The 16,254-nt window shown below is 41.9% G+C and overlaps 1 protein-coding gene across 3 annotated transcripts in view; it reads right to left on the reverse strand.

Moving 5' to 3' along the window:
* NECAP2 (NECAP endocytosis associated 2) overlaps positions 1-16,254 on the reverse strand; it is a 69,331-nt gene that overhangs the window by 4,974 nt on the left and 48,103 nt on the right. For 2 of the 3 annotated variants that reach the window (XM_029577745.1, XM_029577743.1), the window contains exons 2-7: positions 9,847-9,947; positions 4,431-4,535; positions 3,115-3,196; positions 1,989-2,097; positions 945-1,107; positions 699-786 (exon numbers count right to left, since the gene is read on the reverse strand). In XM_029577745.1, the coding sequence (XP_029433605.1) occupies positions 699-786; positions 945-1,107; positions 1,989-2,097; positions 3,115-3,196; positions 4,431-4,535; positions 9,847-9,947 (648 nt within the window). Of the gene's footprint in view, positions 1-698; positions 787-944; positions 1,108-1,988; positions 2,098-3,114; positions 3,197-4,430; positions 4,536-9,846; positions 9,948-13,483; positions 13,643-16,254 lie in introns of those variants that run through there. The other variant, XM_029577744.1, reaches the window with a different exon arrangement.

The raw sequence follows: 16,254 nt of genomic DNA on the forward strand, positions 1-16,254 counted from the left end.
GGGGTTCCTTCTTCAGATGTGAATGTTTGAAGTGACATCTGAAGAAGGAGACCTCTTTGGTTTCAAAAACTCAGGTACAATATTTTTAGGTAATGATTCTGATCCAGTAGAAGGTTTCAGAGTCTCCCTAGAATCCAGTGACTGCAATGTAATTTTCAGTGTTGGGTTATCATATATTCTATGGAAACATTTATTTTTTTGTTATATGGAGAAAGGTGATAGGAGGCTAAATAATTTTGTGAACGCCTCACCAAGCTGAACAGCACTAGTGAAAGCTCCTTGATAAGAAACTGGCAGTGCATCACTGATCATATAAGAATCCACCAGTGCAGGACTGCCCTTATCAAGGAGCCCTCACCCCTGCTATTCCAGTGTGGTGGCTCCCATAAGGCCAACATAAGCTCAGTAACACCAGTGTCCTGTGCTTGTACAGGATCATTCCCAGGGGTAAGAGGCTGATTGTGATTGTTGAATTTAATTATCAAACTTTCAGAGAGAGAGAGAGAGAGAGAGAGAGAGAGAGAGAGACCAAACGGGCCTGAGTCCCATGGCCTTGTGCCGTGAGTCTTATCAATGCCTCTGACTTCAGGCAAAGCACCGACAAGCAAGGGAAGGGGATGAAGGCAGCAAATCGCACTGTAATCCTAACCGAATGAACTGCGAGTTTGCGTTCCTTGCCGCCTTGGAGCTGTTCTTACCCTGAGGCATTGGCAAAGTCTCCCCAGAGATCCGACGAGGCAGTGCTGCTCGACTCCAACGAAGAGCTGCCAAGATCGAGCAGAAAGTCTGCAAAGGAGCACAGTAAACAGCATGAACCAGGATGCCGCCCACGCTGCCGCAAGTGCCCATTAGGGGCTCCCAGCACCCTGTTTCTGTTGTTTCTCTTTGGTTATTACAGAAATCTAACTGTCCTGCAACAATCATTCAAGGACTGACCGACCGACCTGTATGCCTGGCACCTGCAGGCTGGGACTGCAGCTGTGATGAGGAAGGGAGGAGAACAGGAGTTTTGGCCCCAGGAGGAGGGGGAAGAAGGCTCACTCCGCTTGTGCCTGCTGCCTTTGGCTTTGCCGTGCCAGCTGATCCAACTTCCTTCTTCTTCATATTCTGAAGGACAAAACCCAACAACTGAATAGATTTGAATAACCTTGAATTAAAGCCCTGAATATCTATCTGGCACAGCTAGCAGCCCTGCTCCTGCATTCAGGTGCCATGTCAGGCTCTGCTTCTGCGGGTTCAAACCCAGGGCTGGCACGGTGAGGAAGTACTAGGGGAGGACGTGGTCTGCTGAGGGCTCAGTCCAGGGCCGACACTGCAGGGCAGCCCTAGAGGAGACGCTGCACTGTTGGGGGTTTGGGCCTAGTGCTGACTCTGCAGGACAATACCAGGGGAGGCGCTGCACTGCTGGGAACTCGGATGCAGGGCCAATACTGTAGGACAGCACTAAAGGAGATGCTGCGCTGCTGGGGGCTCAGACCCAGTGCCGACACCGTACTACTACTACTCAGAGCTCGGGCGCAAAGGCATTGTACTGCTAGTTGCTGAGACCCAGGCCTGACATTGCAGGGCAGTACTAGGGGAGGCACTGCATAGGGGACAGAGATCCATTGCCGGTACTGCAGGAGGCGTTGCACTACAGGGGCTCGGACCTCATACTAATCCTGCTATAGGGGAGGTGGGATGATCTCATGTCTCATCACACAGCACAGTGACGTATTGAAGCGTTTACAGAGAGCTGTATTTGACACCTCATGTTTTCTCACATTTGTAGGGTGTGGGTAATTAAATTCATAGCCAACGTTGTTCATACTATGTCATGGGAAATTTAAAATGGATCCCAATTATCACTAATACCGTGAGTTTGGTAATAAGTTTCAGCATGGTTTGATAAACTCATAAAATAGCTGCATGACCGGAAACAGCTTTGGGTTTTGAGCAGTTAGTGAAGGAACACAATCTCACCGCTATGCTGAGTACAGGGAACTCACCGCTATGCTGATTTTTATCGTCTGGCCTTCCTTGAAGCCAAGGTCCAGCTTGGGACCTGGATCTGGGTTCTGGGCTTGTTTGGCCAGCTCATTCTGCTGTTTCACCCACCTGCAGAAGACATAAAAAAACAAACAAACCCCACAACCCTGTAAATACAAGTCATAGGGAGCATGACCACGTCCAAAGACCTGACTTCCACCAGTGCACTCTGCTGGCTGGGTTATGAAACTGAGGTCACCTCCAGACCACAGCAAGCAAAATCCTACAGCCCTCATTTTCTGGTTTCGGTGTCCTTATAGCTTGATAATACTCTGATGCCTTGTTTGCTCAAAAATATAAAGACACAATGAAACCGTATACCAATACAGCAGAATGGTTAAAAGGGCAGAGTAAGGAGGGCTGAGATGCTCTGAGGGTTTTTTTTAAGCTGTTTTACTTAGTGAAAGGGCTCCTTGTTGGTAAGACATCTTGGATATTCCGACAGGATGGGCTCCACCTTAATGAGGCGGCATGAAGGATCCCAAACTGTGTGTACAGCATCATCTGCTAATAAGCAGGCTGTGAACTCAAAGAAACACCCAACGCTCTCATAAATTGTCTGTACGCAAATGCCAGAAGTTGTAAAAAACTAAGACTGGAGCGTTAGAATGTACGGCACTTAAAGCTCCAGACCTAACGGAAGGAAGATAACCAATGGGACACTGATCCCAGGGTACGTGTGTATGTCTGCCCCTCTCTTCCTTTCCAATTTGGAAAAAAGCCTGGCGAGGCTTTCAGTGTTTAGGAACCTTTTTCCTACGAAAGACCGGATGTAAACCATCCTTACTGCTCTATACATGGTCCAGGCCCCCAGTGTATCTAAAACCTTCTTCCTTTCGCCAGGTGTGGAGCCATGTATTGAAGCTGTCTATGTGGCTGAGTCTTTACTGCCCCTTTTTATGGACAGGTAACGCTTCTCAGAAGGCAATAACCTATCCCATGTGTCCAATCTTCTTCCCCAGAGTCTGGAAATTTCCCTGTACCATTTGGATGCTGTTTCTAGCAGGGTCATTGATGGTGGTGACGCCTTCAAAACCGTGACTTACTGGCTTGGGCAGGGAGGAGAAGGAAAGAAGGAAAACTCACTTGAAGTGGTCTTGAAGTGCTACATTGAAGTCAAAAGCATCACCTCGGTCTACGAATCCAAGTCCAATGAATGCTCGGCGCCCTGAAAAATAATTTATGTTCTAATACAAAGCAACCAACCTACATAGCCAAAGGCTAATGCCATAAGTAAGGAGAGACACTGTGCCAGCAAGTTAAATACTAACAGCAGTTTGTAATGGAAGCTGTGCACTTAGGTTTTTCACCACGTAGAAAGAAAAGCTAAGAGCAAAATTATGTCGAGAAGCTTCTTTAAGGAAATTGTTTCATGAAACGTTTCTCTCTCACAAATACAAAAGTGAGATCATCAAAAAAACTCTCAGCAGGAATGTGTTTCTCTACCAATAGATTGCTAAATCTATGCAACCAACCACCTTCACCATGTTCCAACAAAACTTCTGGAACTTATATTTTAATGTAAAATAATTTAAGAATAGTGTGTATGTGCATAACATTTACATAAATACAGATAAAGAGACATACAGCAATCTATACAAAACTGGAAAATAGCTTGAAAACTTGGGCACCAGTCAAAAACTGTAGGAGCTAGGGCAAAAGAATGGTTCTCTCGACTTTTTTTTTTTTGGCGCTCAGGTGTGGTTTTTCTTTTTAAAAAGATTTTAGTACTTTGATTTTTTTGTTGTTGTTTTTGTCTACCTTTTTTTTTTCCTTCCCGTCCTCTCCAGCCTCTTTCGAGTATCCTCCCCCCAACTTCTCTTCTAGGTGGTTGAGCAGTTTTGCAGCCAAGGCCTCCTCCTGCAGCAGTAGCTGCTCTGGCTCCTCTTGGGCCAGGTCCGGCCACAGCAGTGGAGGCTGCTTTCAGGCCTGGGTCGAAAGCAGTGGCTTCTTCTGGGCTTGAGGGAGCTGCAGGTGCCAGGGGCCAGTTTTTAGGTGCCTACAAACCTGGCACCCAGGGTTTTTCCATCCCTGCTTATATACATATAGGCACAGCTCCCCGATTCATGCAGCAGATCAGGAGTAAATTCTGCAGCAAAGTTTCTAAAATTCTGTGACATGTCTGTGTGCATTGTTTTACACATCAAAGATGACTTCCTAACCTTGGCTTATGCATCTGTATAATTTATTTCGACCTGTTTTGGATTTTATAGGTGGGGGAAAAGTTATTATTGCAGGACAAGCTATATATATATAGGTCAGTCTATAAGATTATAAAAATAAATGGACAAAAAACAAATAAAACAGGAGGAAGGTTTTCAGAGGGACTTAGTTCGCAGGCTGATGATCACTGCACTTAAACGAGAAAAATAAGGGAAGTACTTCTAAAAAGGGAAATGTACCGTTTCCATCCTCAATGCAAATGACGAAGTATCTGCTAGAATCAATGACGCTCTCCACTGTGATGCCAGGAAACTGTTCCACTGGGGCCTGGGCAAACAGCTCTCCTAAAAAGTAAGAAGTCAGAGAACTAAGGAAGGTGCCCAAACCGATGCAAGAAGCACTGCAACACGGACATCAAATGTAGTTCCTGTCTGTTCGGTGGACACAGAGGATAAAATGGAAGCAGCCCACTTGTCAGACCCCCATAAAAAACACACATTTGGCCACCAATTTAAATTAAAACGGGCGATCGCACACCCAAAATGCTTCAGAAGTGCTCCTTCTGCTAGACTAGCGACGGCGAGGCCAATAGTTACAATAACATCAGATTACACCTCTGGGCTGGACAAGCGGTGGCCATGTGACTATCGGGCTTCGGATAGCAGAGCATTGCCGAGAAGTGTACGAACCTTGGGACTCCAGAAAACAATTCACACCAGCTCTCCTGTAAGAGGTGGCTGCAATTTAAGGGGCTGGATCCTTTATGTGAAGTTTGACTTCTTAGTAAATAACGCAGATTAGGTCCTCCTGACGATCTCTTCCTGTCAGACTCCAGCCGGGTGGCCACTGCAGTCTATTTATTTATTTATTAGTTTTTCTATGCCGACATTCGTAGCAAACATCACATCGGTTTACAATTTTTTCTCAAATGCACAGTTAAATACATTTGAAATTCCAAATACAGGTCATAGCAATGAAATACTTAAAATATTTGATAAAACATTTAAATTATATAAGAACATATAAACTAAATAAGCACATATTGAAAAGTTGACCCAGGGATTGCAAGCAGCAGCAGCAAAAAAAAAAAAAAGAGGAGGTAGTTGGTACCTTAATAGGAGCAAATCTTAAAAGAGACGCTGTCCTGGTTCATAAACCGGGTCATTTATTTTTATTCCATCGCTCTTTGCTGGAGGATAATCCTCAAGGATATTTAAATGGGTGAAAGTGATTAGTGTGTACATTTCCTGTCTGAAAACTGCCCTCTCACAACATGGCTCAACATGCATGTTTTGTTCCACACGTTTAGCAGCATTTAGGGGTGGTGGGAGCGGAAAATAACGCACGCAGATTGTACTTCTCTCTCTTATAAAATCAGTTTTTCTTGAACGTCTCAGTGTTCAAGCCCCACACACACTGGACGTGTGAGCACACGCAATACGAGTTCAGAACAATTTTTATAACAGCTTCCCAACCACCCTCCCCCAGGCCAGGCATTTTTCTTCTCTATGCTAAGAAAGTTCAGACCATGTAAATGGAAGGATAAGGATCTGCCTTCCACTGAGAAATGGCCACTGAAAGTGTTTTACTTGTTCTCAATGGACCACTATTTGGCTAAATCTATAGGGGATTTGGCAGTTGCGTCCCTTCATAAAGTCTTTCCCTTCTCCTTTAGGAAATACTGCTTTAGGAACCTCATCTAATCCTATGAGGTGAGTATTAAGACCTCGAGAAGTGCCATGCTGGGTCAGACTAAGGTCCACTGGGCCCAGCAATCTGAGTCATTAGGAAGCATCCAGCTGATTCCCACGAGCGCCGCTCACTTCCAGGAACAAAAAGTTGTGCCTTTCCCCCAAGTCCACTAGGCTAATAACTGTTTAATAACTCCAGAACTTGTCCAAACCCTCTTTAAAACCCCCCACTATGCTAGATGCCTCAACCGAATCCTCCGGCAGCACATTCCACAGCTTGTGTGTTGAATAGAAAACAAAATACTTTCTCCAATTAATTTTAAATCTGCTACCGAATTTCATGGCGTGTCCCTAGGCCAAGAACCATTTGAAAGGGTAAATAACTGTTCCCTACTTATGATACGGGTTTATAAAATCACATCTCCTCTCCGTTCTCTCTTCCTCAAGATGAAGACTTCCAATCTGTTTAAGCTTCTTTGCGGAAGGGAGCCTTGCCATCCACGAGAGTATTTTTCTTGCCCTTCTCTGGATCTTTTCTACTTTCACTCTCTCTTTCTTGAGATGGAGCAACCAGAACTCTACACAACAGTCAAGGTGCAGTTGGCACCATAGGTCTAGAGAGGCATTTTATTTACAGGGGTTTTTTCCCCCCATTCCTTTCTGAATAATTACTAATATTCTATTTGCTCTTTTAACCTCTTCAGCACAATGAGCTGAGGATTTTAATGGATTGTCCACAGCGACAGCGAATTAAAATCCCTTTCCCGGGTGGCTACTTCTAATTCGAAACCCAGCATTGTGTTCCTACAGTTTGAAATATTCGTGCATCACTTTGCAACTGTTCACATTAAAGTTTCATCTGCCACATCCCTAGGTCTTGCAGACTCCTCCTGCAGTTTTTCACAGTCAACTTGTGTCTTAACTACTTTGAATATTTTGTCATCTGCTAATTTTCTATCCGTTGTTTTCAACAAGTGATAAACATCACAGGTCCCCGTACAGATCCCGGGGGGGGGGGGGGGGGGGCACCCCACCTTTCTCCATTAGGAAAACTGATCATTTAGTCCTAACTCTTTGCTTCCTATCTTTTAGCCATGAAAGACGCTGCATCCTATCCCAAGACTTTTTAGTGTTCTGAGGAGTCTCGTGAGGGACTTTATCAAAAGCCTTCTGAAACTCTAAACACACCGTGTTGACCGATTCACGTGTGTCCATGTGCTTATTCACACCTGCACAAGAAGTCTAATAAGTTTGCTAAATCCATGTTTATCCATACGACCGGTAATTTTGTTCTTAATATCCGCTTCCACCATTTTTCCCAGCACAGACATCCAGCTCAGCAGTCTGTAGTTCCCGGGATTACCCCTGGAGTTATCCTCAGGATAGAGGCAGAGTTGAATGACTTGTTCCAGATTACTAGTAGTAAGGTCTGCAGTTTTAGATTTGAGTTCCTTTAGAAAACCATCATGACCTAGTGATCTGTTACTATTAGCTCTAGCACCTCTTCCTGATTTACTCTGAATCAATTCGGTTAGACAGCTACAAAGAATTGTTCTGCTGTGGTGCTTCTCAGTAAAGAACGTAATTAGTTTTTGGGGGTTTTTTTTGCTATGGCCTCATTCTCTCTGAGCGCCCCTAACAGATCACCGCCCACCCCTGCACTTTTCTAATTCTTTGTTATTTGCTTTTCCTTCTATGGCAAGCCTCTCCTCAAATTATCTCATGGCCTGCTTCATTAATGTTTACATCTAATTTGACAGGGCTTATGTGCCTTGCTATTTTCCTTTTTGGTTTTGACAGCCTCTTTCCTAGCTCCATTTAGCCATGCTGGCAGATGCTTGTTCTTTTGAACTTTTTTTTTTTTTTTAATTTGTGGAATACATTTTATCTTGTCTTCCTTGATGGTGCTTTTAAACAGTTTCCATGCCTCTTGCAGTCTTTTAACCCTTGTAGCTACTCCTTTTAGCTTTCTAACTAATTTCCTGATTTTGAGGAAAACAGATAATGTACGATTATACTGTTTGTGGTATGAAACTAATTCGCCTAGACCATGGGCTCCTTGATTGCCAGAATATAATTTTAAAGAAATAAATCTCTCTCAAAGTCTCCTTTGTTAAAGTTATATGTTATTGCAGTAGTTTTATTTATTATTTTACCTTCAGTGATTATCTGAAATTTAATTACATTATGATCACTATTGCAGTTCCATCATTGTTACCTCTTGCACCAGATGTCTACTTATGCATTTTTTGTATGGTTTAGGTTTCCTATTTCTTCTTTTGTTTTTGGGTATCTACTATTGTGCATTATCCTGAATTTGCTTAGTGTAATGACGCTCTGCAAAACATTTGAGTTTTCCAGTTATGTTTAAAGTTAGTAACTTGCATAATTCTTATCTCTCAACATATTTTAGGTATTAAGTCACTAATACAACACCTATCTATATGTTCTTGTGAAATTTTCTGTGATTTCATAGGTCTCTATAAGAGACCTATGAAATCTGTGGTGTTGTTTCTCTGTAAAAGAATTTAACTATTGTATTTTGCTGGTGAAATTACACTGCTTCAATAAAATAATTTTTAAAAGTATTAAATATCTGACAAGTGGTCAAGCTTCTATGACTGGCAGCTGGCAAATATCCTTGCAGCGTGATGTAACTTTTTCTGTTGACATCTACAATGCTGGGTTACTACACTACAACTGCAGATAATTATTTATAACAGCTAGATACGCAAGTTGAACAGCAGCTTTGGTCCATCTTGTCAACCCAGTTCCTACTGTTTCTTCAATTTATACAACAGCAGAATAGGCCAAGTCTACTGCTACAATTTGCATGCTTTTGGAACCGCATCACAGTTATACATAAATGTCAACGATTTTTAGGCTCCCATGTATGAACCCTGAGGATGTCTGTAACAATCTTGGCTACCTTTATTCATATTTAGTGAAATCAGATACACAATAAAAAATTCTTACATTGTCTGAACCGACATGTTTTATAAAAAGCTGTCAGGCCACAGCTAAAAAGCCTGCAGAGTTCAGACAAATGTCAATCAGCAGCTTCCAGCATTAGGCCCTGTTCCCTTTAGTGCTGATAACACAGTGGCAGAGGAAAACAGGAAGAGGTGGGACTCTGGAATCTGAGCTGTGCGAGGATGTTCCACAAGTTCTTATGAAAAATATATCTAAGTGCAGTAAAGAATGAAGATAATTACAGTACTATGAAACTGCACTCATCATACTTGTAAAACTATCCAAGGCTGCTGAAATGCTACAAAGTATGTAAAAGGTCAAAAAGTATATTAAGCATCAGCACCGCGTTCCATTTCTGCCTTCTGGGCTCAATTTACCAGAGAGCACGACTTACAAGAAGCCTACCTTATTAGCATATATGAAATAAAATTATGTCAAACAATTAGGAAAATGTTATGTTTACTAGCTAACCCAGTGGTGTACAAATTAGAAGTGGTGATCTATTTAACCTACTGTATCACTAAATTTCTGAGTCTGCATTGTTTCTTGATTGTTCAGGTGACCTGCACACTCCTGGGATATCCCATTTCCTTGAATAAAGATTTTACTCTTAACTGAAGATGTTAATCATGTCATGCCAACCCACAACAGCTGTCATCAGTCATCTTAGCCCGCACTGCACAGCAGACTCTTGCAAAGATAATGATTCTCAATTAATTCAAGGATTAATATTGTTCAGTACCTGGATACACATCAATTATGTTTTAGAAGATTGCAAAACACAATTTTTTAAATTAACGGTAGAGGGAATACCATATGCTCTGGAACTACCAGATTGGATTCCCATATATATTGTTTAATTATATTTATGCTGTATTTATTATGCTTGTATTTTATTTATTACCATAGTCCACCTGGAGTTAAACTTCGAGAAAGGCAGATGAAAAATATAAATAAATAAAAGTGAATCCACAATACTTCCAGGCTTTACCTGAAATTTTATCTTCTAATTTTATGTAAGCCATCTTCCCCTTTGCAGTGATCCGCAGTCGCCCGCTCCATGCTGGCTGGTCCAGCTGCCACTCAGCAGCCCTATGGGAGCAAACAACATACTCAGAACCCAAACCTCAACAATTGCAAGAAAACCCAACTCGTATGCTGCCCTCCTCTTCCCAGTCAGCGGTAGGCAAAAGTAAGGGATTATCATGTGTAATTAGATGTAGTATGGCACTGTAACACAGCTAATAGTGATTTCCTCAAAGATATATTAAAAAAATCATAACAGTGAGAAAAAAAAAAAAAAGAACACAACTCACTACATTATTATTCCTACCAAGTTCTCTTTTCATTTGTTTCCCCCTCTTCACCCCCACCCATATTTGATCAGCAGTCCAACAAATGTCCACATTTCCCAATCAGGGCTGGAAAAAAAAAAAAAAGAAAGAAAAACCATATGGAAATAGTTCTAAGCAATCAACAGGAAACACATCCTAGACTTTGACTTCGTCCCATCGATCAGTCCTCTACTGAACCTCGCCCTGCATATTTTCAGGTAGAGCCTAGAAAAGCATAGACCAAATCTCTAAGAAATATAATTTCTTCTTCCCGGAACACTTATGATATAATGATCCATATTCCAACTGGAACAGTTCAATCATTAAGGCCCGCCAGATATCTACTGTGGGTGGTGCCATCTTGATCCAATTAAGCAGGATACATTTCTTTGCAATCAGACATGCTTTCAAATAAGAACATTATATTCTCAGAGTTAACACATTCGTTTCCTGAAGGATTCAAAAAGAGCATGCATAACCATTTTACCTCAAAACATAACTTCTGTCGTATACACATTCCCAGAATGCTTGTATAACTGAACAATTCCAGAAACAATGAATTAACGAAGCCTGAGAGCACCCAAATTTGAGACATTCACTGACTTTTATTAGCCCCATTTTTTGCGCCCAAGTAGGGGAAAAAAAATGATGCAATGAAAAGTTCTCAGTTGCACTCCCTCAGACTTACATTGTTAGACACCTTTAAATCAAATCACGACAGTCTCGGAGAATAACTTAGTCCAATTCCCCCTCCACATCTTAACTAAATCACTGTAAATCATGTAATGTTTAGTCTGTTGTAGAAGTCGGTATAGATGCGATAAGGAGCCTTGTCTAAGTGGCAAACAATTTTAGCAGTATACAATAAGAATCACCCCCCTGCTGCTACCCCTACAGCTCTATGGAAATACTCGCGTATTCGGCCATATAATAAATGACCAGCCTGAAACCCCAAGTGATCTCGACATTTTTCAAATGTTTAAAACTCTTCCAAACTATTATCAATAAAGTCTTGCAACAGCCACTCTGGGGACACTTTCAGATTATGCTGTGTGTGTAATATGTAAGAAGGAAACCTCTGATTACTCCTCAGTGGTATTTGTGGAGAAACATAAACCACCAATGATATATGTCTATGTACTAGGGACCAAATGTTCCGGTCAGTTCCAATTAATAATGAAGGCATTTGCAAACTACGCAACTCTTCCGGTTTAGCATGTAAAACAAATTTCGACCCAAAGGGAACATAAAGGGCATTTATTTACTGAATTTGCACACAACCAGTCCCCCAAAACCTTAAGTTTGCTGCCCAGGTATACATTTTAAAATTTGGGACCCCATTCGGTGCCATCAGAGTTGAGTATGAGAGGCGAGCTCTTTTACCCTGCCAAATTAATCTCCCCACCATCCTTTGTATAGCTCTCTGTTCTTTGGCCTTTAAATAAACAGGGAGCATAAGTAACAGGTACAATAATGTAGGGGCTATAATCATTTTTATCAATCGCAACTTGGCAATCAGCAGCTCCACATTCAATATGAATAGCAGTGGTGATTGAGACAGGATTGCCCCCTTTCTCCTCCAAAGATAGAAGGCCTCAGAGAGTTGGCTATTTACTAAGATTCTAGCCAAGGGATTTGTATTCAGCAAGGTAATGTAGTAAAAAAAAAAACCACCAACCAAACAAACAAACTCTCATGAATCCAAACTTTTTAAGGATTCTGCACAAAAAAGGCCACACCAGCCTATCAAATGCCTTTTCCGCGTCACAGCTTTTATAGAATTATGTAAACATCCCTCCAAGTCTGCAGATACCTTCAGGACATTAGTTGTAGAGTGCCTCTCATACACAAAGCCTGTTTGGTCCTTAGATACTAATTTAGGCTTAAGATACTTCAGTCAAGATATATTTTAATGTCTAGATTTAAAAGTGATATAGGCCGGTATGACAAAGGGAGCTGCCCATCCCTACGTGGTTTTGGTAAGACCACTAGAGTGGCTTCTCTCCTCTTATCAGGCAATTTTACAGACTTCCACATGGTCTCAAAAACAAATCCAGATAATCACATAAATCATTTACCAAAGACTTATAAAAGAAAGCATCCAACCCATTCAGGCCTGGCGCTTTCATGGATGGGAGAGATTTAATTGCCTCCCTGACTTCCTCCATTGCAAATGGCCGATTCAATTTCTGTAGTTCCTCCGCCGACACCACTGGACCCTCTAAATCTGCAAGTAACCTGCTCATTAAATCACTATCTGTGTCCTCTGCTGTATACAGATTTTGATAGTCAGAAAACACATCACAATATCCGTCATAGAAGTAAAAGTTACACCTTGCCCGTTCCTTATTGAGGGAATGAATTTAGAATGTTCCTGACTTTTCAAAAGATTAGCTAACAGGCGGCTCAGCTTCTTCCCAAATTGGAACAATTTGTATTTCATGTGGCACAGCGAGGCCACGGCCCTAGAGTAAAGAAGATTGTTCAACGCTAATTGTGCAGCCTTCAACTCTTCCAGTAATTTACTCTCCGGATCATTCACCATTTTGCATTTGATGCAATCAAATTTTTCTCCAATTCAATAATTTCTGAATTAAGTTTTTTACGTTTATATCTAACATAACTGATTGATTTAACCATTTCCCAGAACAAAACTGGCTGATCTAGGTGCTTGCCATTAAACTCCAAATATTCTTGCCATTTATTTCTCAAATATATAGAGAATTCCGGATCCTTCAGCAGCTCCAAAGGCATTCTCCGTTGACCTGGCCCTCTTCGTCCCTCCCCCCCCCCACCACCATCTCGCTTATACGATTTTTTATGGGAGCAACAAGAAAAAGAGTTACTTTTTCTGGGTATTCATGGACCTGGACTGGCCAATGTTGGAGACGGGTTGTTGAGCTCCATAGCATTTCTTATGTTCTAAGTCCTTTTGTGTATTTTTTCTATTATCCTAAACTCAGATTAGGTGAGTGCAAGTTAATATAATCAAGAATTCTAGCACTAGCTTTTTCTCCCCAGCCAACCAACAAACACCCCCTACAGTCAATGTGGGGTGCAGCAAAGCAGTGGACATACCTTGTTGCTGGCACTAAGGTAACCATCCCCTGTACATTTAGGCATCAGAGATTTTACATATGTCCCCTGATGTCAGTAAAAGTTGGTCTGTACTCTTTCCGACTTCACTGTTGTAGTCTTAATGCCTATATGCAATAAATCCAACATTTGAGCTTTCCACATCATCTAGCAATTTTATTATACACCTTTTCTATCAAACCATTAATGCAGGATTACCTTGTGGAATTTCCCCAATTAAGACGTTTTCTCTCCAGTGACCTAGAAATGTCCCCGGGTATTTGTAAATCAAGACTCATGTGCCAGATCCTAGCCCAATTTAGTTCCAATTGAGCAGGAAGTACAAAGCATCAGGAGAAAAACTGCTGGGCCAAATATAAATGAAGAAAAAATAAAATTATAAAAAGACATTTTTCTCTGGTTCCTAAAAATCTGCGCTAGTGCCTAAGCGGTCTTTAAAAAAAAACCCCCAAAATGTTTCCACCCCTCACTGCAACATTGCCAGCAAGATCCTCATGAGAAGTCTCTGGACGTTTTCACTCAGTGGGAAACTCCTGAGATAGATCTGTCTGCAACAGCCCTGAACAGGAAGGTGACCATTTTCTGCCCAAAATGTGATTAGGAAGCAGGCTCATAGCAGATGCCTTTTCTCTCTATTCAGGAAAAGGTCTTCTGCATGCATATCCTCCGATACCTCTAGTACAGGGTCTGCAACCTTTCAAAACAGAGGAGCCTTTTTACAGGTTTTTTTTCTTTGTCCGAAACATTTTAAGAGTCACATCCCTGTCCTAAATCAAACCAGGACACTCCAATTGCCTCCATGCCCCATACCCAGTCACTCACTCTCTCTCCGCCTAACTCCAGCAGTTTCTCTCTCTTCCTCCCAACACAATCAGTCACAAGGAGAGGATACATTTTATCTTCAGCAATTTCTTTTTCTATGCTGCTGCAAATCAGGATAAAGTTATCCACTATGCTAGCAAGGCCTCTGTGTGAACTGGCTAGGCTGATCTTAGAGAAGGCAATGCAGCAGGCCATGGACACAGTGACAGGCTGATGCCGTAATATGTGCCTTAAACTGTCTGCTGGTTTTCAGCACATATTTTTAACACCCAGATTTTTTTTTTAATGCCAGATGCAGTAAGCTAATGCTTAAAAAGAGTGTAAAAAAAAAAAATACATGTTTTCTATAAAATGTACATTCAGCACAGGCTGAATGTACATTTTCATTCAGGAAGGTCAGGGAAGGCATTCCTGACAGGCCACCACTGCCACTTACCAGGATAAATAAAAGGATAACCCATTTGAAAACATTGTAAAGCTCTTGTAGCTGCATTTCATTTATTGTGAACCGATGAGATGTTCTCAACGTTTATCGGTATATAAAAACTTCTAAATAAATAAAAAATTGACAGGCGATATATAAATCAGTAAAATAAGTAAATACACATTTATCTGGCTAACTAGCGGTGAACTGTGCCAGATAGCCAGATAAGTGCTGTCTTATCTAAGTGGCAGTGACTTATCCAGCTAAATGTTTTCACTTTTTTTACCCCCTTTTTTTTTTTTTTTTAAGGGTTTTAAGTGCCAGTGCAGTAGCACTGGAAACTTAATGCCAGCTCTGACCAAGGGTTACGTTTGCAGTGCTAAGAAAAGTGGGCTGACCAAATGCAGTCTCTCTGCATTGGGGAGTACTGCTTAATGACCTCATATTCATAGAATTTCAATGCAAGATCATTAAGCAGCACTCCTGTTTAGGAATACACATTTTCTGCCCACAATACTCCTTGCTGTATCAGCAATAAGTTTGCACACAGACAATGTATGCTAAAGTGCAGGCAGAAAGGTGTGTTCGGCTGAATGCACCTTTCTGTATCAGCCTGAGTGTGTCCTAAAGAGGGAGAAGTGTAAGAGTGGCTGCTGCGAGTGCAGAACTTTACCTGATGCTGTAGTGTCCTTGGTTAGCCAGCCCAGGGGAGGGGAACTCACTAAGTGAACACATGAGACAGAATGTGAGTATGTCCAAATATCTGAGAAAATATGTGTCTGTGTCCAAGAGAGTGCGTCAGTGTCTGAACCTATCTAAGACAGTCTGCCAGAGATTGAGATAATGCAAATATGTGTGTCAGTTTCTGAGAGAGCAAGAGAAGGTGTGAGTGTGTGATCCACCTCCTCTTTCCTCACCAATCTTAAGCTCACCAGCTATGTTGATTCCACTGCACACCTCCATTGTTTTAGCTACATTTTACCCAGTCTGGAGACTTTTCACCGTGGATCTAGAAACTTTCTTAAAGTGGGAGTTGACAACACCATGCATTAATAACTGAAATCCTAAGAATTAGTATAAACAAACAATAGGTGATAGATCCTAACAGCGGAAGTGTTGGTTGTATAATTAACCTAAGCACAGCCTGCTGACAAAAGGCTTCCAGTAGTTGGACACGGACGAGTAAACAAATTTCCTTGTGCAGTTTCCATCCTTTCAGGCCCGCGTTCTTTTAACAGATAGATGCTATGACCCAGGTTAGATGCACAGAGCTCACACATATCCTCCCTTCCAAAAAAAAAAATTCCCTAAAACCCCAGAGAGGGAATTGCCCAGCTTCACTAATAGAGAGAAGTGACATCTCCTACTGTCATCCAAGGTAGGGAAAGGAGTCAAGGATGTGAAGTATCCTACTGCCCGAGGAAACTGAGGCAGGAGTTGCCCCGTAACTAGCCGCAAGCACTAATTAAAGGGAGGTAGTCCGTTGTCTCTTGGGAAACTGAAGGAAATCGAGAGGTGGTCTGGCTTGGTTACCCCTACTTGGGGGTGGACGCAGAAGAGGCCAGAAGATGGCCCGTTATCTGCCAAGGGATTGTTGTTTTTTCTTTTTTTGGGGGGGGGGGGGGGGGGGGGAAGGAGAGCAAGAGAATCTCCGCTGTCTTCAAGGAACGGAAACGTATATCACTAAAAGCGGAGATACAAAAGCAAGAACCGTCAGAACTGG

Source organism: Rhinatrema bivittatum, chromosome 15 (genome assembly GCF_901001135.1).
Source record: "Rhinatrema bivittatum chromosome 15, aRhiBiv1.1, whole genome shotgun sequence".
In the NCBI taxonomy this organism is placed as follows: domain Eukaryota; kingdom Metazoa; phylum Chordata; class Amphibia; order Gymnophiona; family Rhinatrematidae; genus Rhinatrema; species Rhinatrema bivittatum.